General features: G+C 36.5%; 1 protein-coding gene across 5 annotated transcripts in view; it reads left to right on the top strand.

The window, feature by feature from the left end:
- HS2ST1 (heparan sulfate 2-O-sulfotransferase 1) overlaps positions 1 to 26,925 on the top strand; it is a 203,882-nt gene that overhangs the window by 114,906 nt on the left and 62,051 nt on the right. For all 5 annotated transcript variants that reach the window (XM_043460758.1, XM_043460757.1, XM_043460759.1 and 2 more), the window contains one exon: positions 21,266 to 21,504. In XM_043460758.1, the coding sequence (XP_043316693.1) occupies positions 21,266 to 21,504 (239 nt within the window). The remainder of the gene's footprint in view (positions 1 to 21,265; positions 21,505 to 26,925) is intronic.

Genomic DNA, 26,925 nt, shown 5'->3' with positions numbered 1-26,925 from the left:
GATTTGAATAAGCTGAGGTAATAAATCAGAATAAAGAGAAATAATAGGTCAGGTCAGGCCTTTTTTTTTAAGGAAGCAATTATTTATTAGCTATGGCATCTTCATCAGGAATCCAATTTGTAGCTCTCCTTAATCCATATTATCTTTGATTTCTATTGTTCAACTCAAGAAGGGAAATGAGTGACTTTGTTTGTCCCTCAGTACAGATAGACATCAATATGTATATCCTTGGGGTGTGTACTTTTCAAAGCCTGTACCAGCTGCAATTGTTCCAAATAAAAGTTTTCAATAATAGGGGAAAACTATCATGTTTGTAAAGTTAAGGGGAAAAAGGCAATATATGAAAGTGTTCATGTTATGATCACTATTTTTAAAAAGTATGGAAAAAAGACAGTAAAGAAATGTCTGCAGATATTCATAGGGTTACATTTGGCTGGGGAGATTATATATTATTTTTCCTCTTCTTTCTGATGCTATAAATCTGTCTTTTCCAGGAGTTTGTTAGCTTTTCCATTAAATAAAAGTGAATTCAAAAGGCCCTAGGGGAACCCTTCTTATTCAATGAGATTAAGCCCCTATTTTCTGTTTGATGCATGTAAGAATTGTACCTTAATTATTTTAAGTCAAAATACATGTATGCATTTGTTTAAATATGGGTCTACTTAGAACAGTTTTAGAAAGCACATCTGGAATAATTTATATCCACTTTGGGCTTCTATAAAATGTAGTAAAGAAAATTAAGACCTTTGCAAAGCAATCTAGATCTCTAGATTTTTTTCTTCAAGTCTTTTGTGTTGTCTTGTTGATATCTGATCTAAGAGATATCTTAGATCTGCTGGGTCTTCCCAGTCTTCCAGCTTGATTTTTACAAAAGCAGCAACTCTCTCGTTTTCTGCATTCATATATCATTGATTTATGCAATTACACTGTTAAATATGACTGGTTTAAACTAATTTGGGAACAAACAGTTGACTGAAAGGTGAACTTTATGAAACTAACACCTTTGTTGTTCATTACTCTCTATATTATGTTAATGTTATACAGTATGTATTCATTGTGGGGGAGGGAGACAGGGTCTGGCTTCTTTAACTTAGTGGGATGATATTTAGATTTATACATGGTGTATATATATGAATAAGTCTTTCCTTGTTATTGAGTAGTAAACCATTGTATGTATATACCTCCATTTGTTTAGGCATTTACTTGCTGATGGACATATTGGTGTTTCCCATAAAGGTGAATGTTTGGACATGACTTAAATGAATATATATGTTGTTATTTATTTTCCTTGCATAAATACCTAGACGTGGAATGATTAGGTTTTATTGTTAGATGTATGTTTAGCTTTTTAAAAAACTGTCAAACTTTTCTAGAGTGGTGGTCCTGTTTTGTATTCCCACCAGCAGTTCATTAGGATTCCAGTTTCTGCACATTCTTGTGAAGATGTGGTATCGTCAGTTTCTAATTTTTGCCATTTTATATGTGTGGTATGTCATTGTGCTTTTAATAATTTTCCATAATGACGAGGAATTTCGAACATCTTTTCACATTGTTATCTGCATTCTGTAGTTCTTTGAGTAAGTGTTCAAGTCTTTTATCCGTTAAAAAAATTATATTGGTTGTTTTCTATATATACTAAATGCAAGGCTTTTCTTTGTCATGTATTTTATAAATATGATCTCCCATTCTGTGGCTTTCCTTCTGATTTTTGTGTCTTTTAATTTCAGTGAAGTTGAGTATATTGATTTTTGCTTTTGTAGTTCTTGTGTTTTTTTGGTCAAACCCAAGATTGCTAGGATTATGTTTCCTTTAGAAGTTTTATTATTTTAGTTCTTACATTTAGGTCTATGATCCATTTTGAATTCCTTCTTGAGCATGATATAAGGTAAGATGGAAGGTTCCTTTTAATTTTTTTAAATGTATGGCTATCAAGCTATTCTGATACTTTTTTTAAAAAAATGATAGGTTCATTTAGATTGTCATACTAAATAACTTTGTCCAAAATCAGTTGAACATATATGTGTGGTTATATTTCTGGATTTACTATTCTGTTTTGATTTTGATGTCTGTCTTTACACCAGTATCATACCATTTTTATTACTGTAACTTGATAATAAGTCTTGAGATAAAGTATTAGAAATCCTTCAGTTCTGTTCTTTAGTAAAATTGTTTTGGCTATTTTAGATCCTTTGCATTTGTATAAAGATTGTAGAATTGTACCAGATATTTATACCAAAAAAGCCTTCTAGGTTTTGATTGAAATTTTATGACATCTTTTATGTACATTTGGGGAGAATTGCCTCTTAACAACTGTCTTTCACCTGTGAACATGATATACTTTCCTATTTAGGTCTTATTTACTTTTTTTCTCAGCACTGTTGTATAATTTTTACTGTAGAGGTCTTGCATATCTTTTTGAGAATTTGTCCTTGTTAAAATACTGTTTCAAGTGGTCTTTAAATTTTTTAAAATTTCTGATTAGTATATAGAAATAAGTTAATTTGTATATACTGATTTTTGTATTCTGCAGTCTTGCTAAACTCAAATATTAACTCTAGTAGGTTTTCTGTACACTTCGTAGGGGTTTCTACACAGACAAGCATGCTGTGATAAAAGATAGTTGTACTTCTTGCTCCCTAATCTGTGTTCCTTATTAATTGCTTTTTCTTTCCTTACTGAGTTGGCTAAAATTTGTAGGGCAGTGTTGCACAAAACAGGTGGGAGTAGACTTTTTTGCCTTATTTCCTTTCTTGGGGGAAAACATATAGTCTTTCCATAAAGAATGATGTTGGCTGTGGATTTTTTTTAAAGATACTCTATTACTGTTTTGAGAAAGTTTTCTCCTATTCCTAGTTTGCTGAGATTTTTGTCATGAATGGGTGTTGGGTTTTGTTGAATATTTTCTTTGTATATATTAAGGTGGTTTTTCTTTTTTTAGCTTGTTAATATGGTAAATTTCATTGACTTTTGAATATTAAATCAACCATACATTTCTGAGGTAAACTATATGGATAATAATTACCTCTGTATATATTGTATTCACCTCTCTAAATTTTGTTAATTTTTGCCTCTGTGTTCATAAGGGTCCCTAGTGTTGTAATATCTTTCTCATTTTGCTATCAGAGTGAGGCTGGCTGCATAGAATGGGTTCAGGAGTGTTCTCTTCAGTTTTCTTTGAGTGTGTGTGGACTGGTATTTTTCTTTAATGTTTGGTAAAATTTTCTAGTGAAGTCACCTGGGCCTATTGTTTTTCCTGTGGGAAGCTTTTTGTACTTTGTTTTGTGGGAGGGTTTTTATCTTCAAATTTAATTTCTTTAGTATAGAAAAGGTTATTCAGGTGTTTTTTTTTATTCCTATTACTTTTTTTTTTTTCATTTATTTGTATTAGTTGGAGGCTAATTACTTTACAGTGTTGTAGTGGTTTTTGCCATACATTGACATGAATCAGCCATGGATTTACATGTGTTCCCCATCCTGAACCCCCCTCCCACCTGCCTCCCCATCCCATCCCTCTGGGTCATCCTGGTGCACCAGCCCCGAGCACTTGTCTCATGCATCAAACCTGGACTGGCCATCTGTTTCACAATTGATAATGTGTTTCACAGTTGATAATAGCACATGTTTCAGTGCTATTCTCTCAGATCATCCCACCCTCGCCTTCTCCCACAGAGTCCAAAAGTCTGTTCTATACATCTGTGTCTCTTTTTCTGTCTTGCATATAGGATTATTGTTACCATCTTTCTAAATTCCTTATATATGTGTTAGTATACTGTATTGGTGTTTTTCTTTCTGGCTTCCTTTACTCTGTATAATGGGCTCCAGTTTCATCCATCTCATTAGGACTGATTCAAATGTATTCTTTTTAATAGTTGAGTAATATTCCATTGTGTATATGTACCACAGCTTTCTTATTCATTCATCTGCTGGTGAACATCTAGGTTGCTTCCATGTCCTGGCTATTATAAACAGTGCTGCGATGAACATTAGGGTACACGTGTCTCTTTCAGTTCTGGTTTCCTCGGTGTGTATGCCCAGGAGTGGGATTGCTGGGTCATATGGCAGTTCTATTTCCAGTTTTTTAAAGAATCTCCACACTGTTCTCCATAGTGACTGTACTAGTTTGCATTCCCACCAGCAGTGTAAGAGGGTTCCCTAAAAGGTTATTTAGTTTTGTTATCTATTCTTGAGTGAGCTTTGTTAATTTTTGATTTTCAAGGGATTTGGCCATTTTTTCTAAGTTGTCAAGTATATGGGCATAGAATTGTTATATAATATACCCCTATTTTCTGTAGTGCCTTCTCCTTTTTCCTGATGCTCATAATTGTGTCTTTTCTCTTTTTTTCTGTATTTAGCTAGAGGTTTATCAGTTTTTATTGTATTTGCTCAAACAACCAGCTTTGGTTTTATTGATTTTTCTCTGTGTTGTTTTTATGTTTTCTATTTCAGTGATTTCTGCTTTTGTTTACTCTTCTTTTTCTATTTTCTTAGGGTGAGGCCTAATCCATTGATACTGACCTTCTATTCTAAAATAATCATATCATAGTATTAGTTTTTCTCTAAGTACTGCTTTAGTTATGTCTTACAAACATTGGTATATTTCATGTGTATTAGGTTCAAAGTGCTTTTCTAATTTCCTTTTAATGTCCGACTCTGCGATCCCATGGACTGCAGCATGCCAGGACTCCTTGTCCCTAACCGTCTCCTGGAGTTTGCCCAAGTTCATGTTCATTGCATCGGTAGTGCCGTCCAGCTATCTCATCCTCTGATACCCTCTTCTCCTTCTGCCCTCAATCTTTCCCAGCATCGGGGTCTTTTCCAATGAGTCATCTGTTCCCATCAGATGACCAAAATGCTGGAGCTTCAGCTTTGTCATCCAGTTCTTCCAGTGAGTATTCAGGGTTGATCTCCCTTAAGATTGACTGATTTGATCTTGCTGCTCAGGGAACTTTCAGGAGTCTTTATGGATCACTGCCTGGTCGTGGCAAAGAGGCTTGCATAACTCAGTGAAGCTCTGACCTATGCTATGCGGGGCCACCCAGGATGGATGGATCACAGCAGAGCGTTCTGACAAATGTGAAGGCAAACCAACCTGATGTACTTGCCCCGAGAACCTCATGAACTTATAAAAGGTCCTGAGGATTACTTGAAACATATTATTTAGTCCAAATGTTTGTGGGCTTTTAAAGTGTCTTTTCTGTTATTGATCCTTTAATTCTGGAGTAATCAGGGAGGATACTTTGTATGATTTGAATCTTTCATATAAAGTATTGTTTTATGACTCATAACTTTTAAGTGCACTTGAAAAGAATGTATACCAGTCTTCTGTATTGTTCTGTAAAGGCCAGTTGACCCAAATTAATTGATAGTATTGTTCAAGTTTTCTGTATCTTTACTGATTTTCTGACTACGTATTCAGTTAGTTATTGAGAGAATAATGGTGATATCACTGATTGTACCTGTGGATTTGTCTGTTTTGAGCTTTTTGTGTGGTTTGAAACTTATAGATGCACAAATATTTAAGATTGTTATTCTATTGACCTCTTTACTATTATGAAATAATCTTTTTTATTCCTAGAAATATTTTTTTCTCTGAAATCCATTTTGTGTTTAATATGGTCAGTTCAGTTTTCTTTTGAATTTTGTTAACACGATACATTTTCCCCCATTTTTGAAGTTCATTTATTTCTTTCATCTTAAAATGAGTTTTTTGTAGGCAGGATATAGTTGAATCATATTTTTTTTTATCCAGTCTGAAAATCTCTTGTCTTTTCATTGGGGTGTATAGGTCATTTACTCTTAATGTGCAAATATTAATTTTTGTAGTTATAAATAAGGTTTTAAGGATTATAATTATCACATCTTATAATGTAGCCTTGTTCCTAAATTTTAATTTTCCTTAAACTACCTTGTTTTTAGACTCATTATTTCCAATTTATCTTAGGCCACCCCCACCGCCCCCCCCCAAAAAAAAAAGCCAAAATGGAGAAACTAACTGGAACTCAGTAACAAATACAGTGGCCTCCAAAGATGAGAAATGATGCTATGGGGAATTCTTCCATAATGTCTTACTTATGTACGAAATGGAGAATGATACCTATAGAGTCATAAACCCGAGTTAACAAAAATGTATTAGCTAGGTTCCAGTGTTGTTCTAGGATGCCTTGTAATGTCTCCAGTTGCTTTAGCTTTCAGGTCATTGAGACTCATTTCACCCTGAGAGCTTTTTAAAAGTATTTATTCCTAGTACTTTCCCAGACATGCAGAATCTATTATGCCCTGGATTCTATTTAAGATAACTTAACTCTCCTTGTGACTTTTGGCTTCATCTTGACTTGAAAATTATAGTCCTACCCTGTTTTTTAACTCCTTTAATCTTCAACTTCCCTGCTGCTTATCCTCTCTCACATAGTCTTGACACCATTAGAGGAAAAAAACCCTGAGGATAAGATTTGACATACCTAGAATAGCAAACCTATAGGAAAAAGTGTGATATGTATGGAGCTTCAGCTTTGACTGTGCTGTGTGTAACACTGATTGCTGTGTTAGAAGGGTTCAAATCATCATATCACATTCTCACTTCTTTTAAAAAGTAGTTCTTTCTTAGATTGCTTAGTGAAGAGTTCTTATCTTCTGTATCCATTAATTTAATAATACTATATTATTTTCATTAAGCAAATTTAATACCTATTCTATGCTGGGTAATGGTCATCACCATTCTTTTCCAGAAAGAAGGTAGCTTTTATAAAAAAGCTCTTTGAAGGAGATGGGACACCCACCCAGCCCAGCAGAATCAATGCCATGAGTTAAAGGGTAAAGTTTGTCCTGACTAGAACACTCTCACAACTAGTTTCTACCAGGAAATTGAGTAGCATTATTTTCTACATATTTAAACTACTTAAAAGTACTGTAAATTCTAAATTAATAGGGATACTAATTAATTAGTCACATGGAAAAGAGACTGTTATCTCCACCTATCTTGTTAATAAACCAGTAGAAATATTCTCTAGAGTATTCATTCTCAAAGTATTCCTGGACCATCACGTCAGCATCACCTGGGAACTTGATAGAAAATTATTGGACCCTGAATTAACAACTGGAGATGGTGGGGAATCTGGAATCTGTATTTTAACAAACCTTGCAAGTCATCCTGATGCATACTCAGATTGAAAACCACTGCTCTGAATATGATATATATCAAGCTCCAGTGAAATAATGGCAAGTTTTCAGCATCACTAATTCTCATTTTCAAACAGCTGCTGCGTAGGTTTTAGCTAATGATCTCCAAGCCCAGCTGGAGTTGATGCCTAGTTACTCCATATTCTTTTTACTTACTAGTCAATGAAGCACCAGGTGCAGCTGTTGAAGTGTGAAAATAATTCAGCTTTGTAGACAATATTGGCATTTCTTTCTTGATTTTGAAAATGCTTTCATCTTTTTGGTATGGCGTTTATTTCAACAATCAAAGCACATCTATTTTAATAGCAGTTTGAACCTCTGCTAAAAGTTGAGGAAGTCTCTGAGTCTTCCTGCCAGTTTAATATCAAAATTAATATCTTAGTTGAATTACGAAGTGTACAAAGTAAATTTGTTGCTTGAAGGACAACAGCTGATAATGCTTGTTGCCCAGTAGAAAATTTGAGAAAACTTGTATTTGTCACTATGAGCTTCCTAATACTGAGTATTTTGATGAGATTGGTGATGATATAATGGATGTGATTTTTGGGGGGGAGTTGTATAATTAGACATGTTACCTTTGGTGGATCTGTGTAACTCCATAAACCAGTATTTTTTAAGTGATGGTACAAGGTAGATCGATATACAGTGTCTAGAAAGTTTACTAACATGGGTTATCACTTTACAACTAGCCTTTGAGAAATGACACTTGTTGAGTTTTAGTATAGTGTCAAACAACTCTCAGAAAATATTATTAAAATAATCCTTTTCCAGCTGTGCATGTGTGCTCAGTCATGTGTGACTCTTTGCACCCCTGGACTGTAGCGCTGGGGCTCCTCTGTCCATGGGGTTTTCCAGGCAAAAAGACTGGAGCTGGTTGCCATTTCCTTCTCCACTTTCCATCTGTGGATCTGTACAAAATCTATGTGTCTGGTTGCTTCATAGACTCCAACCCAAATACTATGTGGAAATATTTTGAATGGAAAAACAGTTATGAGAATCCAGTTATCCAGACATATAAAAAGTAAATGCAAAAATGTTAAAAAGTCACTCTTTTTACTAAATTTTTTTTTGAAAAAAGTATTTTCACAGAACTGTCATTTTTGCTAACATGCTTTATTATATTATTATTTTTAAATTAATAAATATTTTTAATTGTATAGTTTTCATTTCTCATATGATATTGGTAGATATAACCTAAACTAATGAAAACTCTTTCGAGTCCCTAATTTTTAAGTGTATAAAGAGAGGTTCTGAGCCTAATGAGTTTGATAATTGTTGACTTTCAAGTTACAGTTCATATCCCAGTATGGTGATTAAGACACTGTGTTTGGCCCCTACCCACTTGTCTGCCTAATGTTTTACTTTGTCTCTACCCATTCTTTCATATTCTGAACTTATCAAGAACCACTTTTAGGATCTGAATGCATCATGCAGTATTATACCTCCAAGGGTTTTGCTCAAGTTTTTCTCTCTGCCTAGAATGGCTTTCTTTTTCTACTCAGGAGATACTTTCTTTCTCAATCTTCTTTGTGAATCCTTTCCTAAGCATCCCATTTATGGGACCTCTATTGCATCTTATAAAATTTTATTATAATGCCATGCCACCAAACTCTCCAGGATTAGGCATATCTCCAGGACCAGATGAATTATAAATTAATAGATTCTTAGTAAATATTAATGGAATTAGTTAATGAATCTAGTGTGAAGAACTAGGTTATAAGTTATCACAATATTCTAATTACTTAAAGCATAAAGTGCAGTATCAATCTGCTCATTATCTGAATTTTTGCCATAATCATAAGAGATACATACTTAGTCTTTCTCAAGGTAGACATGAGTTTGAGCAAACTCTGGGAGATGGTGAAGGACAGGGAAGCCTGGCATGCTCCAGTCCATAGAGTTGCAAAGAGTCGGACATGACTGAACAACACTATTCAGTGTCTTATTCAAGACAGAATTATGGAAAGAGTGTGTCAGCATTCCACTCCTTCTTCTTAGTTAATTGTCACCAGCCTGCTTCTGTCTGTATTTTTGCTCTTTCCTACCTTGTTAGAGGCTCAGTGGAGAGAATCCTTCAAACAATCTGTATGCTAGCAGGCAGGCTTCCCCAGTGGGCTCAGCGGGTAAAGAATTTGCCTGTAATGTGGGAGGCACCGGAGACATGGATTGAATTCACCAGAGAAAGAAATGGCAACCCGCTCCAGTATTCTTGCCTGAAAAATCCCATAGAAAGAGGAGCCAGTGGGCTACAGTCCATGGGGTCGGAAAGAGTCGGACACAACTGAGCAACTAAGCACAGGTATTTACCTAGTTAGATCCCTAGTATCTAACCAGCGCCAGATGTCCTATGGTTTCAGCTCGCATCAGTGCAGAAATCCCATCTACATCTTTTGGTGGGTCCCGTGAAGCGCCTCTGGGGCTTTTCCTCGTGGTTCAATAAAGAATCTGCCTGCATTGTTGGAGACCTGGGTTTGATTCTTAGGTGGGGAAGATCCCCTGGAAAAGGGCTTGGCTACCTACTCCAGTATTCTTGCCTGGAGAATCCCTTGGACAGAGGAGCCTGGTACGTTACAGTCCATGGGGTCACAAAGGGTCGGACCCGAGTGAGTGACTAAGACACATGAAGCCTCTAGATGAGTATCTCTGGAGATTGACAGCTTACCTCCCCCTAAACTGCACTTATCTTTTCTTTGCACTACTAGTTATTTAAAAAGATAATTCCGTCTTGAGACATAGTCTATTTTGTCTTCTAGAGTGATTCTATAGAAAGGATGCCTCCTTTTCATAATAACTTTTCAAATATTTCAAGATAACTTTAGTACATTTATGAAACTTCTCCTCTCTAGTTAAGTGTACTGGGTGTTTTAAAAGCCATTTTGTGTATGGCATGGGTTATCCAACTCTTTTCCATCCTGAATGTACTCTATTCTTTGTGTATGCCTGAAATGATACATAATATTACATGTGTGACAAACATAGATTTCCTAGGAACAGTGCTTTCCTGTGGTTTAAGACAGTACTGACTACATTTTGGTTAGGCTTTGGTATCAGATTGAAGTTTTGGGTTCTGACTCTGTTCCTCAAAACTCTAACTAATCTGACACTACGTTTCCATATTATTACCTTATAAGTAATAGGTATAGGGTTACTTTAAGAATTAAATGGAAGTAATACATGTTTAAACACATAGCAGCATTGCTTCTGGCCCATAATAAAGGCTCAATAAGTGGAACAGTTGTTACTTTGATAATTATATGCTTATCAGTATAGCCTAAAATTGTCATAGTTTTTTTTAAAGCTGTTTTACATTACTGTTGTTAAATAATTTTTAATTTACTTTTAATTGAACATAATTGCTTTATAGTGCTGTGTTGATTTCTGCCATACAACAGTGTTACTTTGCCAACAAAGGTCTCTCTAGTCAAAGCTATGGTTTTTCCAGTAGTCTTGTGTGTGAGAGTTGGACCATAAAGAAAGCTGAGCACTGAAGAATTGATGCTTTTGAACTGTGGTGTTGGAGAAGACTTGAGAGTCCCTTTGAGTGCAGGAAGATCAAATCAGTCAATCCTAAAGGAAAGCAATCCTGAATATTCATTGGAAGGACTGATGCTGAAGCTGAAACTCCAATACTTTGGCCACCTGATGTGAAGAACTGACTCCTTGGAGAAGACCTGATGCTGGGAAAAATTGAAGGCAGGAGGAGAAGGGGATGACAGAGGATGAGATAGTTGGATGGCATCACTGGCTCCATGGACATGAATTTGAGCAAGCTCTGGGAGTTGGTGATAGACAGGGAAGCCTGGTATGCTGCAGTTCCTGGGTCACAAAGAATTAGACACAACTGAGCAACTGGACTGAACTGAGTACAATAGTATGAATCAGCCAGTATACATATGTCCCCTTTCTCTTGAACCTCCCTCCCACCCCATCCCACCCCTCTAGGTTGTCACAGAACACTGTTGGTTAAATAATTTTATAATCAAATTTTACTAGTGTGTTACTTGTCAACTTAATCACTCTGCAGGCCTTTATGGCTTCCCAAATGATCCATCTCTATATTTTGAAACCCAGTATCTTTTCAAGGCTCAACCTATCCAGTGTATCTTTCTCCGTAAGTTTTTTACCCCACTTCTTGGTTTCTGAATTAGTTTGTTCTCTGTTATGGCATTTATTTGATTTTGTATAAGATGTAAATTTAAAATATGAATAGATTACTTGAGAAGTGTATGAAAAGGTATGAGGGATGTTTGAGATGTCTTGGTAAAATGAGAAAAGGGAAAGGAATATTAGTTGGAATCCCCATTTCCTATCAGAATATTCTTTTCAAGTGATTGAAATATGTACAGAATGAAGTCAGCTCACCCATGATTTTTAACTATAATAATCTATATTTTAAAAATGGGTACTTGCAAAAAAAAGTGGTGCTTTTATATAATATCCTGCTGTATTTAATTATGCAACCTTACTCCTTCCTGTTATCGAAGCAGATTAAATCTCAGATGACAAGTATAATGTGAAGCACAGGCTCTAGAGTCAGATTGACCTGAGACCATATCCTGACATTAGTATTCAGCTTATGATCAATTAACTTCTTTGAGAATCTGTTTCCTCATCTAGATGAGAAGAATAATATTGCCTCTTAGGGTTGTTTTAAGAATCAAAACTTGAGATAATGCATATAAAACACTTAACACAGAGTATGCGTATAAAGAATGATACATTTAAGGCACATAGTGAGAATGCACTGTTAGCTATTAACAATATTATATTTCATATAGGTGCTTAATGCATTTTTCAGATTGGTAATATAAAGGAATATTGTTATAAGAATTTCACATTTTAAAATTTATGTAATAACTGTAAAAAACTAGCCAATATAAATATAATACATATTCCTTTAACTTAGTAACCTTAGCAATAAAAAGAAAATAATTATATTGGTAGTTACCAGATTGTTGGGATATTTATCAGCTACTTTAATATTCTTACCTAATAGATCCTCTTAAGAACATTAACCAATACATTTTTAGTCATAATTCATTGGATGAAATTTGGAAAGAAAATTTGATTTTTATTTTGTAATATATTTTCATTAATCTTAAGAGTCAATATATAATTAATGCACAAGCATAATAAATATGTAAGCCATGTATTTACAAAGGTCTAGAAGAGTCCTTGTATATGGGGACACAGGTCTTTTACCCCTTATATATGTTTATTCGTAGGTATTTTATTCTTTTCAATGTAATTGTAAATAGGATTGTTTCTTTAAGTTTCTTTCTGATAGTTTGTTGGTAGGGTATGGAAGTGCAACTGATTTCTATATATTAATTTTGTATTCTGCAACTTTACCAGATTCATTGATGAACTCTTAAGTAGTTTTCCTTAGGGTTTTTGATGTATAGTAATATGTCATCTGCAGTCAGTGACAGTTTTACTTTCCAATTTAGATTCCTTTTATTTTTCTTGTCTGATTGCTATGGCTATGGCTAGGCCTTCTAATACTATGTTGAGTAAAAGTGGGGAGAGTGGGCATCCTTGTATTGTTCCTAATGTTAGAGGAAATGCTTTCAGCTTTTCACTGTTGAGTATGAGGTTAGCTGTGGGCTTATCATATATGGCCTTTATTATGTTGAGGTATATTCTCTATGCCCACTTTCTGGAGAGTTGTTTTTTTGTTTTTGTTTTTTTTTTAATCATAAATGGGTGTTGAATTTTGTCAAAACCTTTTTCTGCACCTATTGAGATGATCATATAGTTTTTATTCTTCAGTTTGTTAATGTTTATCACATTAGTTTTTTTGTGGCTGTTGAACCGTTCTTGCATACCTGATATGAAGTCCATTTGATCATGAAATATGATCCTTTTAATGTATTTTGTATTTGCTGTGCCAATATTTGTTGAGGATTTTTGCATCTAAGTACATCAATGATTCTGGCCTATAATTTTCTTTTCTTGTGATATCTTTATCTGGTTTTGGTATCAGGGTGTTGCTGGCCTCATAGAATGAGTTTGGAAATGTTCCTTCCTCTGCAGTTCTTGAAATAGTTTAGGAAGGATAGATGAAGCTGGTCCTAATGCTAAAGCAGGCTTGCTGGTGTGAGTCTCAGAGGATTCTGGGGATTTTGCCTGCCTGCTGGTGGTCAAAGCTGGGTCTCAGTGTCTCTGGCTGTGAAGCTCTGGAAGATCTGGCTCTAGTGCCTTCACACTGGTATGTGCAGCTGTGTCCTGGGCCCTGTGGTGGCTAGGGTCATGTTCCGGGACTGCTGTGGGCTCAGGGGTGTTAAGGTGCCCTGTCTGCTGGTGGGTGGAGCTATGTCCCACCTGGTTAGTTGCTTGGCCTGAGGAGTGCCAGCACTTGTGGGTGGGGGGTGGAGGGAGCTGGGTCCTGACGTTAATACGCTAGAGGGAGTATTCCAGAATGGCGCTTGTCAACACCAGTGTTCACATGGTAGGACAGGCTCCCCAAAATGGCTGCCACCAGTGTCTGCCTCAGTGTGAGCTCTGGTTTCCTCCTGCTTCTCTGGGAGACTCTCCACGATCAGCAGGTGGGTCTGACCCAGGCTCCTTACTGCCATCTTCCCTGGTTCCAACAACAGACAAGATTTTGTGTCTCCCCTTTCAGAATGGAGTCTCTATTTCCCACAGTCTTCTGAGTCTCCTGAAAATAAGCATCACTGATCTTCAAAGCCAGATGCTCTGGGGGCTCATCTTTCTGGTACACGACTCTGGGGTACAGAGCCCATTGTGGGGCACAGACCCCTTATTCCCTGGGGGAGAACCTCTGCAGTTGTAATAATTCTACCATTTGTGGGTCACCCAACCCAAGGGTTGAGGTTTGACTCTACTACAACTCCACCTCTCCTATCCATCTCCATTATGGTTCCTGCTTTATACTTTTAGTTGTAGAAGATCTTTTCTGGTAGGTTCAAATCTTTTTCATCAATATTTATTCTGTAAATAGTTGTTATTTTGATGTGCTTATGAGGGGAAGTAAGCTCAGGGTCTTTGCTGTCTTGGGAATTCCTCTTACTTTATTTTCATTTTTATTCACTTATGTATTTAAGTTTCCTTGATTTTTCTTTCAGTTTTGTTTTCTGTTTTTCTTCTTACCCCTTTTCTTTTCTCTTCATTCCTATAAATTACTTTTACACTTACTAAAAGTTACAGTTTGATTTATCCATAGTGTTTTTGAATTTAAAACACTTGGAGTGTGTTTCTGAGTCTTTATACAGCATTTTTTTCATGGTTGCTTTATGTATTACATCATATAAATATCACTTGTCACAATTTACTGGTGTCATCAGTTTACCGATTCAAGTGAAGTATGGAAACTACCTTTATTTACATACTTTTACTATCTGCCACTTACAACATAATTGTACTAAATATTTCTTCTGCATACATTTAAAATCATATCACACAGTGTTATAATTTTTGCTTTATATGTCAAATATATTTTTGAAAACATAAGAAGGAAAGTTTATTGTATTTACCTATATGTTTATTCTTTCTATTTTCTTGCTCCCTTTTTTTTCCTTGTGTTTTAAGATTTCTTCTTTTATTTTTTTTTTCCTGTCTAGAGAACTTCTTTAATCATAGTGGCAATAAATTATTATAGGTTTCTTTCATATAGGAATATCTTATACCCCTTCATTCTTGAGGATGATTTTCTCTGGGTATAGGATTATTTTATTTCACCACTTGAAAAATTGTGCCACCTCCTTCTGGCTCTTTGACTTCTGATGAGAAATCTGCTGTTATTCCAGTTTTTTTCTACAGTATGCTTCATTTTATTGGGCTGATTTCAAGCCTTTTTTTCTTCATTTTTAGTTTCCAGAAGCTTAATTATGATGTGTCTTGTCTTGGATGTTTTTGGTTTATGCCATTTGGAGTTTGTTCAGCGTCTTAAATCTTTATCTTCTGTCGGATGTCAAGTTTTCAGCCATACTTCTTTAAGAACTCTTTCAGCCCTGCTTTCTTTCTCTTTTCCTTCCAAGACACGTGACACCAATTTTAGATCCTGTTGTTATATCCCACAGTTCCCCAAGGCTCTGTTGCTTTATTCTCCCTATTATATGCTCTCATTGTTATTCTGATTGGATAATTTCTTTTGTTCCATGTTCCAGTTCACTATATTTTCTTCCTTTCTATTCTGCTGTTGATCCCATTCACTGAGCTTTTTATTTTGGGTTTGTTTGTTTGTTTGTTTTTTTCTTTGAGTTCTAAAATTTCCATTTAGTTATTTATATATTTTATTTCATTACTGAGCTTATTTTCTGAGGCCTTCTATTTTTTAATTTGGTTCAAGCTTGTTCTTGAAAGCATTTTTATCATGACTGCTTTAAATCTTTGGTAATTCTAACATCGCTGTCCTTTTTATATTGTCATTTCTTGTCTCTATTCATTGAGTTTGAGATCCTGTTGGTTCTTAATATGCTGAGTACAATTTAATTGAAACGTGGATATTTTTATGTTGTGAGACTTTGGATCTTTTTTTCTTCAGTTGAATAAAATATTCTTTAACTTCTATAGGGTTTTGCACTTTTCAAAAGTTTCATACACATGATGTCATATAATCCACAATAGCCCTTTTCTCCCCCAACACCTGTATTGCCCCTCCCCCTTTCCCTCTCATCACTGGTATCCACTAGTTTGTTCTCTGTATCTGTGGGTACTCTGACTCTTATTTAAAAATACCTTTTGTTTTAGTTGACTTTTTCCAGTACTGCTCTGGCAAGGGAAGGGGTTGCTGCTTTGTTACTGCGAAGTGGAGGCAGGAGTTCAGGTTCCCAAATAGGCCGCCATCAACACCGGGTGAGCTCGCTGTTTCTCTCGGGCAGGGATGGGCATGGCCTCGTCACTCTGAGTGATTCTCCCCTAGGTCTCTGACAGCACCAAGCGGGGGTGAGGGGGCCTCTCATCACTGCTGTGTGAAAGTGGACTTTCTGGTTCCTTGCTTGGTCTTCACTGACTCTGCAGAGGTGCCTTGCTACCTGTTGCCTAGGATAAAAGTCCTGGCTCCCTACCTTGTCTCCTGTGACACCATTCCACCGGAGATTCTGGGCAGCTGATTCCAGCCTTGTGAGGGTAGAAGTCTGGGCTTGCTACTTGGCCTGTGAGCATGGAAGTGGGGCCACCGGTTTTCTGTGGAGTTTAGCTAAAGCAGGGTGATTATTGTCCGAAAGGCTTTTGTCTTACCGTGCTGTCCCTTTCTTGGTGTCCTGGCAGGGCTTTTGTTGGACGTCTTTTCATGTATGCCTGCTCCTGGGTTGCCAGCTTCTACTGCTCCAAGACTGGGGTATGTAAGGCTAAGGAAAACTTAGGAACTCACCACGTTGTTCCTTGAATCTTAAGGGCTGTAACTAGTCTGTTTCCTTCTCTCCAACTTTTAGAGTCTTATGCTTGTCATATATATAATGTCCAGGGTTTTAGTTGTACTTCATGAGAGGAACAGCAAAAACATAAGTTTACAGCATCTTCCTTGAAGTAGAAGGTGGTCTCAACTCCTTTTTATAGGATGATCCAGTTAAACATATATGTAAAATTTTTTGAAGTAATTAATTTATTTCATTTTGACTGTGCTGGGTCTTTGTTGCTGCACACAGGCTTTCTCTAGCTGAAACAAGTGGGAGCAACTCTCTAGTTGTGGATTGCAGGCTTCTCACTGTGGTACTTCTCTTGTTGTGGAGCATGGACTCTAGGGAGTGTGGGCTTCAGTGGTTGTGGCAGGGGAGCTCAGTAGTTGCCCTGCAGCATGTGGAATCTTCCGGACCAGGGATCAAACTCGCGTCCCCTGCATTGGCAGGTGGAATCCTAACCCCTGGACCACCAGGGAAGTCCACTTGTAAGTTTTAAGGAGAACACGTGCGTCTCTTGCTCACTGCCTAGAAACCACACAAGAAAGCACTTACTGGTGTTGAGAGTCCAGCCTTGAATCATCCATGTTGGAATTTGTCAGTCCCCATGGTGGCTGAATCAAGGAAGCTGACTCAGGCTGAACACATTCATGAGAAAACAATGTATACAATTGGACAACCAGTTTGTTTAATTCGTAGTAATTACCAAATCCTACTTCCATGAAGATCAGATACTGTCTGACTACACAGTTCACTCACAGTAAGTGGTGGTGGAAAAGAAATCAGTTAACCTTTTAATAGCTTTCTTTTGATCCACTTTTGTTGCTTCCTACTTCTCATTGTGTGCACATTTTATGGGGAACAAATTATACCAGAACAGTATTCGGGGATTTACACAACTGAGGATTTATCCCTAGAGTGTGCTAAGGATCCACTTTAACTCAGGTGTTTGATAGCTCCAAGCTCTTAGTTCCTGTCTGGCTCTGCAAAAGGCATAATTACCAGGGAGTTCCGACAGGTCAAATTTTGTGATAAGGCACCTTCGCTGTGGACATTTTTCTAATCATCACTGCCAATTTCCTCTATGATTTCTCTTTGCCTGCAATTCTAATTTGTGAGTAACCTCTTGTTTTCGATATATATACTAATACATTTAGGCAGTTTACTATCAGGCCTTGATGTCCATGAGCCTTTTTTCTTCTTTTGGAAATAATTAACTTGGGGTCATGGAGCTGCCTGCCCATGGTTGGGCTCTAGGAGGAAGCTCTGACATGTACACATCAGCCGTTCTGGAGACCAGATCTATTGTTTTCATCATATCCTCAGAGGACCCAAAAAATCATCATGAGCCACTGTTGCTTGGATAGTTTTGAGCATTACTTTCCTAGCGTGTGAGATGAGTTCAGTGGTACAGTAGGTGGTTTGAACATTCTTTGGCATTGCCTTTCTTTGGGATTGGAATGAAAACTGACCTTTTCCAGTCCTGTGGCCACTGCTGAGTTTTCCAAATTTGCTAGCATATTGAGTGTAGCACTTTCATAGCATCTTTTTTTAGGATTTGAAATAGCTCAACTGGAATTCCATCGCCTCTACTAGCCTTGTTCATAGTGATGCTTCTTAAAGCCCACTTGACTTCACATTTCAAGATATCTGGCTTTAGGTGAATGATCACACCATCATGGTTATCTGGGTCATGAAGATCTTTTTTGTATAATTCTTCTATGCATTCTTGCCACCTCTTCTTAATATCTTCTGCTTCTGTTAGGTCCATACTGTTTCTGTCCTTTATTGTGCCCATCTATGCATGAAATGTTTCCTTGGTATCTCTAATTTTCCTGAAGAGATCTCTAGTCTTTAATTTAGGAAATGTCAAATATACAGTTCATATACTTTAATACACATAATGAACCAAGAATAATGATTAATTCTAAAAACATGCTAGTTTCATGCACTAGATAGAGTTTTAGCACCTTAAAATTTTTTTTAAATCCATAAACTAAATAATAACTTCTTTTAAAGAATAACAAAATCTGTTTCTTTTCTAAATACTGAGTTCAGAAAAACTAGTGAAAGCATTCAGCATTACTGGTTGTTGGTGTAGCCATTAAAAGTAAAGCCATTTCATATATATCTGGGCTGCTGTAGGAAACAAGCTCTTAAACTTCTGTCAGCACTTAAATGTCAACAGTATTGTTTTATTTCCCATAGTGGAAAAGGGAGATCGAGGACATAACAGTACCATAATAGTTTTGGATTGTGGTGACAGTTTGGGGTTGCTTAGAAGATAAAATTCCTTTAAAATTACTGAATATAATTATATTCTTAGGCTTTCCATAAATACATGTGGAATTTAGTGAGAGAACTTCCAAATCCCGTGTAGATTCTTGAGCATCATATATTACCTCGATTACAGATTCGTTTGTAAACTACTTTAAATTTTGAGAAATATTGTGCTTTCCAAACATGTGGTATGTGGTTCTTAAAAGTCTGTCCAGGTTTCTTTTTCTGTTTCTTCTTAGTCTTTTTCTATGGATTGTCTTTTTTTCTTGGCCCTTAGATGTTTATATTTCCTAAGATTCTGTTCTAAGATTAAACTCTCCTTACATGCTATATATTCTGTAATATCTATGTAGTTTCATCATTCCTACGGTTTCCCAGATGTCTTTCTTCTACGTGAATGTTTATTCTCAACACTTGAGCTGTGTGCCCAATTACCTACATCCCCTGGGTATCCCAGGCAGTCCAACAGTATGTTCTACGTTAAGCTCATCTCGTTTTCTCGGTATTCCCAACCAACTCTCCCCCCTGAAAAAAGATACGTATATATGCATAGTATGTATTCATATGTGTGCTTCTCTTCCTGTTTTGGAAAGCCTGCTGCTAGTAGGGCTTCCCTGATGGCTCAGTGGGTAAAGAATCTGCCTGCAACTCAGGAGACATAGGAAATGTGGGGTCGATCCTTGGGTCAAGAAGATCCCCTGGAGGAGGAAATGGCCACCCACTCCAGTACTCTTGCCTGGAAATCCCATGAACAGAGGAGCCTGGTGGGCTCCAGTCCATGGGGTCGCAGAGTCAGACATGACTTAGCGACTAAACCACCACCAGTAAGCAGCAGGCTTGGAACTTCAAGTCTTCTGAAGGTGAATCCTCAGCTCAGAGCATACTCTATAATGTAGTGGCCATATCTTCTGAATCAAAATTTAAGATGCATAGTCAAAAGCCTGAACTTGTTACTGTAATTATACCACATTGCTTTTTTATGTCACTTTACTAAATTGTTGCTGGTATGGTAGATAGATGCTAATACACATAAAATGTAAAATTGCAATTATGTGTACGAATGAGATGTGCATTATGAGGTATATATACATACATCACATGTGTATGTGTGAGGTTTGACCTAGTTAGGGAGATTAGATGATGCTTCCCTTGCAAGTGATGATTAAATTCAGTGTGACGTTTGAGGAGTTCACTAGGCAGAATTGGGGTAGAGGGAGATGAATGAGAGTTCAAGGCAGGGTAAGGTAGCTGGCACAGAGATCTGGTGGTAGGAGGGTGCCTACTGTGTGTGAGCAGTTGTCTTTGTGCAGAGTAATTTGCAGTCTTGTTACTTCTCCACCCCCCCACCATTTCTTCCCATATTCTTGCCTCTTAATTCTAAAGAATATTTGAAGTTGAAGCTTATGTTAAATAGAATAGTATGGCTCAGGTAACTCAAACAGAGGCTGTGTATCAATCTAGAGGGGTGGGATGGGGACGGAGATGGGAGGGGGGTTCAAAAGGGAGGGGAAATATGTATACCTGTGACTGATTCATGTTGAGGTTTGACAGAAAACAACAAAGTTCTGTAAAGCAGTTATCTTTCAATTAAAAAATAAATCATAAGAAAAAAATGTAACTTGCTTTTCAAACTGCTTGGTGAACAGTCATTTGAATTAGAGGCACCATGGAGTTTAATTAATAAACATAGCCAGGACTTATCTGTAGTTTAAAACACCAAAATGAAAAAGGTTTTCTGATATCATCTTTACTCTTGTTACCTAAAATCACACAAGCGTTTATAATCACTGCCCTGGTACATTCTGATAAGGCAGGGGGTTATTACATCCTGTGTACTTCCCAGGTGGTGCAGTGGTAAGGAATCCACCTGCCAAGGCAAGAGACACAAGAGATGCAGGTTGGGTCCCTGGGTGGGGAGGATCCCCTGGAGGAGGAAATGGCAACCCACTCCAGTATTCTTGCCTGGAAAATCCCATGGACAGAGGAGCCTGGCAGGCTGCAGTCCAAGGGGCTGCAAAGAGTCAGACACAACTGAGCACACACACAACTACATCCTAAGTAGTAAATTTCTAAATCACTGCCTAAATTATAAGTGATTTATTTCCTAAGTGTATTTTTACTGTGAAGTTTAGTATTCCATGCAACCTGTCTTTGTGTGTTTGAGAATTAATTCAGGCTATAAAAATTCTATTGGAATGGAAAGTGTATTTTGAACTACATGAAAGAACTCTAATCTGTTGTATTCTAAACTCAATGACTTTTTTTCTTTTGTTCTTCATATGCATGCATATTATCTCTCCAAGATAATTCTGAAGCTTTGGTCCTTAAAACATTTCTTAACCCCGTTCTTGAGTAGGAGAACTATGTTCCAGGGATAGGAAATTATTTTCAGTGTTTTACAACTTTCTTTATAGTGTCTTTCAAAACTAAGTTCATATTTTTCTTTGCAGAAAGGGCTATTGCACGACATGAAGTTCGAGAGATTGAGCAGCGACATACCATGGATGGCCCTCGGCAAGATGTAGCTTTAGATGAGGAAGACGACATGGTGATCATTTATAACAGAGTCCCCAAAACTGCAAGCACCTCTTTTACCAATATTGCCTATGACCTGTGTGCAAAGAATAAATACCATGTTCTTCACATCAACACTACCAAAAATAATCCAGTGATGTCACTGCAAGATCAGGTAAATACCACTTGGATTCATAATGTTTTCGGACACTAACTCAAGTTTTGCATTTCAAGAAGGTAAAGCATTTTAAGGGATATGTATGCTGAGCCCAGTGGATTCTAAGTTTCTTGGAGGAATGGATCAACCAAACTTCTCTATAGTTTTACATTCTTCACAGTATTTGGTACATTTCTTTGCCTACAATATGTATTCAAATACTTGTGAAATAAATGAATTAACAGCTTGAATTTTTGAAGAGATAGTTGATGCTCTTCAGTATGCTAGCCCTTTAAAACTGTGAAATATTTTTAGCAGGTGCCCTGTAATAAAAATCATTATATTGTCTCAATTCATCACTGAGAAATCTTTATTTGATGAATACTTGTATTCTCTATAGCTCAGTTTTGTGACTAGACTCCTGAATTTAATCTTATCTTTATTCATGTAAGTATTAGCTATAAACTTCTGGGGAACAGGGATTATGTCTTGTTTTTAATATAATCTTGCCTTTCAAGTTATTGAGAATCTTTTTAAAAAATTTTTATCAGAGTATAGTTGATTTACAATGTTGTGTTATTTCCTGCTGTTCAACAAAATGAATCGGCTATACATTTACATGTATACTTTAGAGTCTGACCCCATGTAGGTCATTGCAGAGTGTTGAGTAGAGATCTCTGTGCTCTACAGTGGGTCCTTATTAGTTACCCATTTTAGATATATGGCAGCATGTCTTCTGTCAGCCCTAATCTCCCATTTATCCCTTCTCTCCTTACCTCCTGGTGACCAGTAAACTTGTTTTCCACATCTGTAACTGTTTTATAATTAAGTTAATTTGTATCCTTTTATAAAAAGTGCTGCAGTGAACATTGGGGTGCAGTATCTTTCAAGTTGTTAAGAATCTTTAGATAAACAGATGGGTAGATAATTTATGAAATGGTTTTAAGAAAAGTGGAGGAAGTTATCTCAGAAACTGGAACTGACTCCCCTCTTTAGCAGTAGCTTCAGATATTTTCTTCACACCTGGAGTTCTGACTATAATTATAAGTATAGTTCTTTCCACAAATATTAAAGGGAATAGGAGTTGAGCCCCATGATAAGAAAAGATAATATTTGAAAATACTATGTAGGATCAAATACCATATTGAGGTAGCTAGACAGGTATTTGTGATAGTCATGTAGTTAAAATGTATTTATCTGTTTGAAAATGGCTGACCTTGTTTTATTGTCACAGAATTGCTGTTATTCCACTATTTAACATAGCTTTAATCCTCTCATTGAAGTAAGAGAATAACATTGACACACACGGTTAGGTTCGCTTTCTTACTAGAGAGCTATTTGTAAAGGCTAATTGTATATGGCATATCATGTGCCCATATAATTCTTGGCTCTCTGCAGTATCCTCAATTACTCTCTTCTATAGAACCAAGAATCTACACTCATCAGCCAAATCAAATAACTCTTTTGTAAATGAGAAGAAACATGAGCTTATTTAGCTAAGTGGGTCATAAAAGCTATTCATTATGTAATTTTGTATATCTCAAGGGCAAGTGTCCTAAATTATCAGATTTTATACAGTGTGTAGTAGATTTTAAATCTGCATGATTACTTTTCAGAATATATCTTGGTTTACAAGGAACAATTCTTAACACTCACATAATAACTTTACATTTCTTCAGTAATATTGTTTAGAAAAATAAAGTTAATTTGTTCAAATTTTTAGAATTATTATGTGTCCAGCATTAGAAAGTTGTCTTGTAGCTGTAATATATCTGATAATGACTTAGACCTCCCCCCCAACCCCAGCCCATGAAATATAAATCTGCCAAAGCTCACCATATAAGACATTTATAGGCGTCATGTACTGGTACATTTTTCCAGTTGCATTTAGATGAGATAAAACTTCTGTATTCCTTTCAATAGCTTGTCGTGTATGTGTGTGTATGTGTTTATGCAACAAAAGAGATGCATAGACACTATCTTAAAGGCAACTGGGTTACAAAATGAACAACACTTAAAATGTATTTGTGGGGACAGAGTGGAAGAATAGCCTTAATTACCAGCCGACATACTTCACAGTGTCAGCTGGTAGTTCAGTATCTGTAGTTAATTAGGTAGGGCTGGCTTAATATACAAAATGTTTTCTATACACCATATCTAATTTTTTTTTTAACTGATCTTTTCTTCTGAATTGAAACAGTTCTTCAAACAAGTCATAGGTGCTATTTCCTTTCCCTTTGCATGACATATTAGATAGCATTTTAATTTTACTTTCAGCCTAGTATAAGCTTCCTCTAAGTGTAAACTTTTGAATTATAATATTAGATGCCTTGAAAATAATTTCAAAAATATTTCCTGAAAATCATCTTGTATAATACTTGATTTTAATACCATATTTTTATTGTCCTTGTGAACTGTTCTGAACTGCCCTATTATTTAAATAAGAATTAATAAATGACCTATTTTGCTCTTCTTTCTTCTCTGAGAAATAGTTTCTAATCAGTGTCTAACTCAAGTGAGATTTAAAAAATGAGGTTTTTTAAAAATCTGCTATTGTCCTGATCTTCTATTTAAAGCCCAATTTACTTGTCAAAATACTTAGGGATATAGTAGATGATCCATGCCCTCCATTCTGTCATCTTCCAACCTCAGCAGTCCAGTCTGCTTAATATCTGCCTTTAATATCCCCAGCTCTTTCCTAGTTCATTTTTGTATGGGAGATTGTGCTGAACTTTTTATCTGCTTAATCATTCTTCTCAAAAATCTTAGAGGTAAAGACAGACTATTTCTGGTCTGATATAAAATATTCCCTATGTAACAGTTATGTGTATTCTTAGACACTGTTCTCAACTCTACTTTCAAGTTTTCCTTTATTGCACATGTAATGTATACTGAGATTATGCTACATTCCTTGGGGAATTACCAAAGAAATTAAAAATAAGGCTATGTTTTTAAAAGAGCTTATTTATAGTTTACTAGGAAACATAAAACATAGTTGAAGGAACTATGAGAACTATTCAAAGAAAGCATCAAGTTGTGTTCTCACCAAAATGTATAACCAAAATGTTTAGCTTGGACCTCATCCTGAGAAAACAAGCAAATCCATATTGTTGAATGTTATATAGAGCATATATATCTAGGACAACTGTCCTGAACTATTAGTGTCAATATCATGACAACCAAAGGGGGAGGGGGGAGAGTGATGGGCTAGCAGAAACTAAGGAGACGTGAAAACCAAATGTAATTCATGACCCATGATTGGATCCTTGAGCAAAAATGTCTGCTACTTTGATTCAGAAAAAAATTAAGTGTGCGTGTGCATAGAGAGAGGGGAGGAAAGAAAGAGATATATCACAGACATGGCAAAATATTAACAGTGACTCTTGGTGAAGAATACAAATACTGGCTACTGTTCTTTCAACTTTCTGTAGTTTACTAAGAGTTTTTCAGAATTAAGAAGTTGGGCTAAAATAAGAGGAACAGTTAGAACAAGGAGATTAGGAGGTAATCATTTGAGAATATAAGGCATGAAAGGACTTAAGTGGTAAGTGTGAGGTGGACTTAGTCATGTAGGTTGTGTTTTTGAGATGGGCTTTACTCTGTTAATAGACAGGAATCAGCAGGAGACAGGTAATCAGCTCCTCTAGTTGGAAAATGAAGTTGACTCTAGTACACAAAAGTATCTTTATATTATGGAACATCTTGTCTTTAACTATGTCAAATAGGTTTAAATGGCATCATCTTTTATGATTCTTCTTTATTCTTTTCTCCTCTCATATATTTATTTGAGATAAATAAATCTCTGATCTGATCTGGTCTGATCATATTTAACCCTTTTCTGGAATTACCCAGAATTTGTATTCTTTTACAGGACAGTATATTATTGTTTTTTGTTTTTTTTTTTTTTTACAAAATTTACTGTTAAACCAACTTCTAGCTATTTGCATTAAAGCATATGGTTTTATATTAATAGTTGCAAATACTGATTTTTCAGAACAACACTTTAGGTGAATGCTTCTTGACTTAGAATGTGTATACTGAACACCAGTTGAAGTACAGTTTTTGATTCAGAAGGACTGAGATAAAGCCTGATACTTTAATTTCTCAGATGCTTCCTATTAATGCCAAAACTGATACTTCTGGTCCTTGACCCACAGTTTGAATAGCAAAGATCTAGAACAAGAGTCTCAGTGGGGTGATGGAATCATACGAGATGTGTATTGTAATCTTCCCAGGATGGTGAGTTACTTATCTTTAAATTAGCATTCCTACCTCCCCAGCAAAATCTAAATTCCTTACCTGGGCCAGCAGGTCCTCCTTCTTGATCAGACCCTTGCCCATTGGCCATTGCTTCAACCTTTTATTTGCTGGCCACACTGAACTTTTGATTCGTTGAATGCCCCAAGCCTTTACCACTTCAGGTCCTCTGTACTTAACATTTCCTCTTAGAAGGCACTTCTCCCTGCCTCACAGTTGGCTTTATATTATCCATTAAGGTTTCAGCTTATTGACGTCCTCATAGCAAAGCCTTAGTTGACCATCCTGTTTATTAAATACTTCTTCCAGGTTACTGGATACCATTATTCTTTCACTATCTTTCCTATTACTGATTTATTTATTTACTGTCTGTCATTTTCTCTATTATAATTTAAGTTTCTTAAGGGCAGGGACCTTGTCTGTCTTGTTCACTTTGTATCCCTGGGCCTAAGACATAGTTCAGTTCAGTCACTCAGTTGTGTCCAACCCTTTGTGACCCTGTGGACTGCAGCATGCCAGGCCTCCCTGTCCATCAACAGCTCCCAGAGTTTACTCATGTCCGTTGAGTTGGTGATGCCATCCAACCATCTTATCCTCTGTCGTCCCCTTCTCCTCCTGCCTTCAATCTTTCCCAGCATCAGGGTCTTTTCCAATGAGTCAGTTATCACAAGAGGTGGCCAAAGTACTGGAGTTTCAGCTTCAGCCTCAGTCCTTCCAATGAATATTCAGGACTGATTTCCTCTAGGATAGACTGGTTGGATCTCCTTGCAGCCCAAGGGACTCTCAAGAGTCTTCTCCAACACCACAGTTCAAAAGCATCAATTCTTCGGCGCTCAGCTTTCTTTCTAGTCCAACTCTCACATCCATACATGACTACTGGAAAAACCATAGCTTTGACTAGACGGACCTTTGTTGACAAAGTAATGTCTCCGCTTTTTAATATGCTGTCTAGGTTGGTCATAGCTTTTCTCTCAAGGAGTAAGCGTATTTTCATTTCATGGCTGCAGTCACCATCTGCAGTGTTTTTGGAGCCCAATAAAATAAAGTCTGTCACTATTTCCACTGTTTCCCCATCTATTTGCCATGAAGTGATGGGACCAGATGCCATGATCTTAGTTTTCTGAATGTTTCATTTTAACCCAACTTTTTCACTCTCCTCTTTCACATTCATCAAGAAGCTCT

The sequence above is a fragment of the Cervus canadensis genome, chromosome 2, assembly GCF_019320065.1.
Source record: "Cervus canadensis isolate Bull #8, Minnesota chromosome 2, ASM1932006v1, whole genome shotgun sequence".
Lineage (NCBI taxonomy): Eukaryota > Metazoa > Chordata > Mammalia > Artiodactyla > Cervidae > Cervus > Cervus canadensis.
Note: the sequence above shows the minus strand (reverse complement) of the source record. Positions and strands in the feature narration are given on the sequence as shown.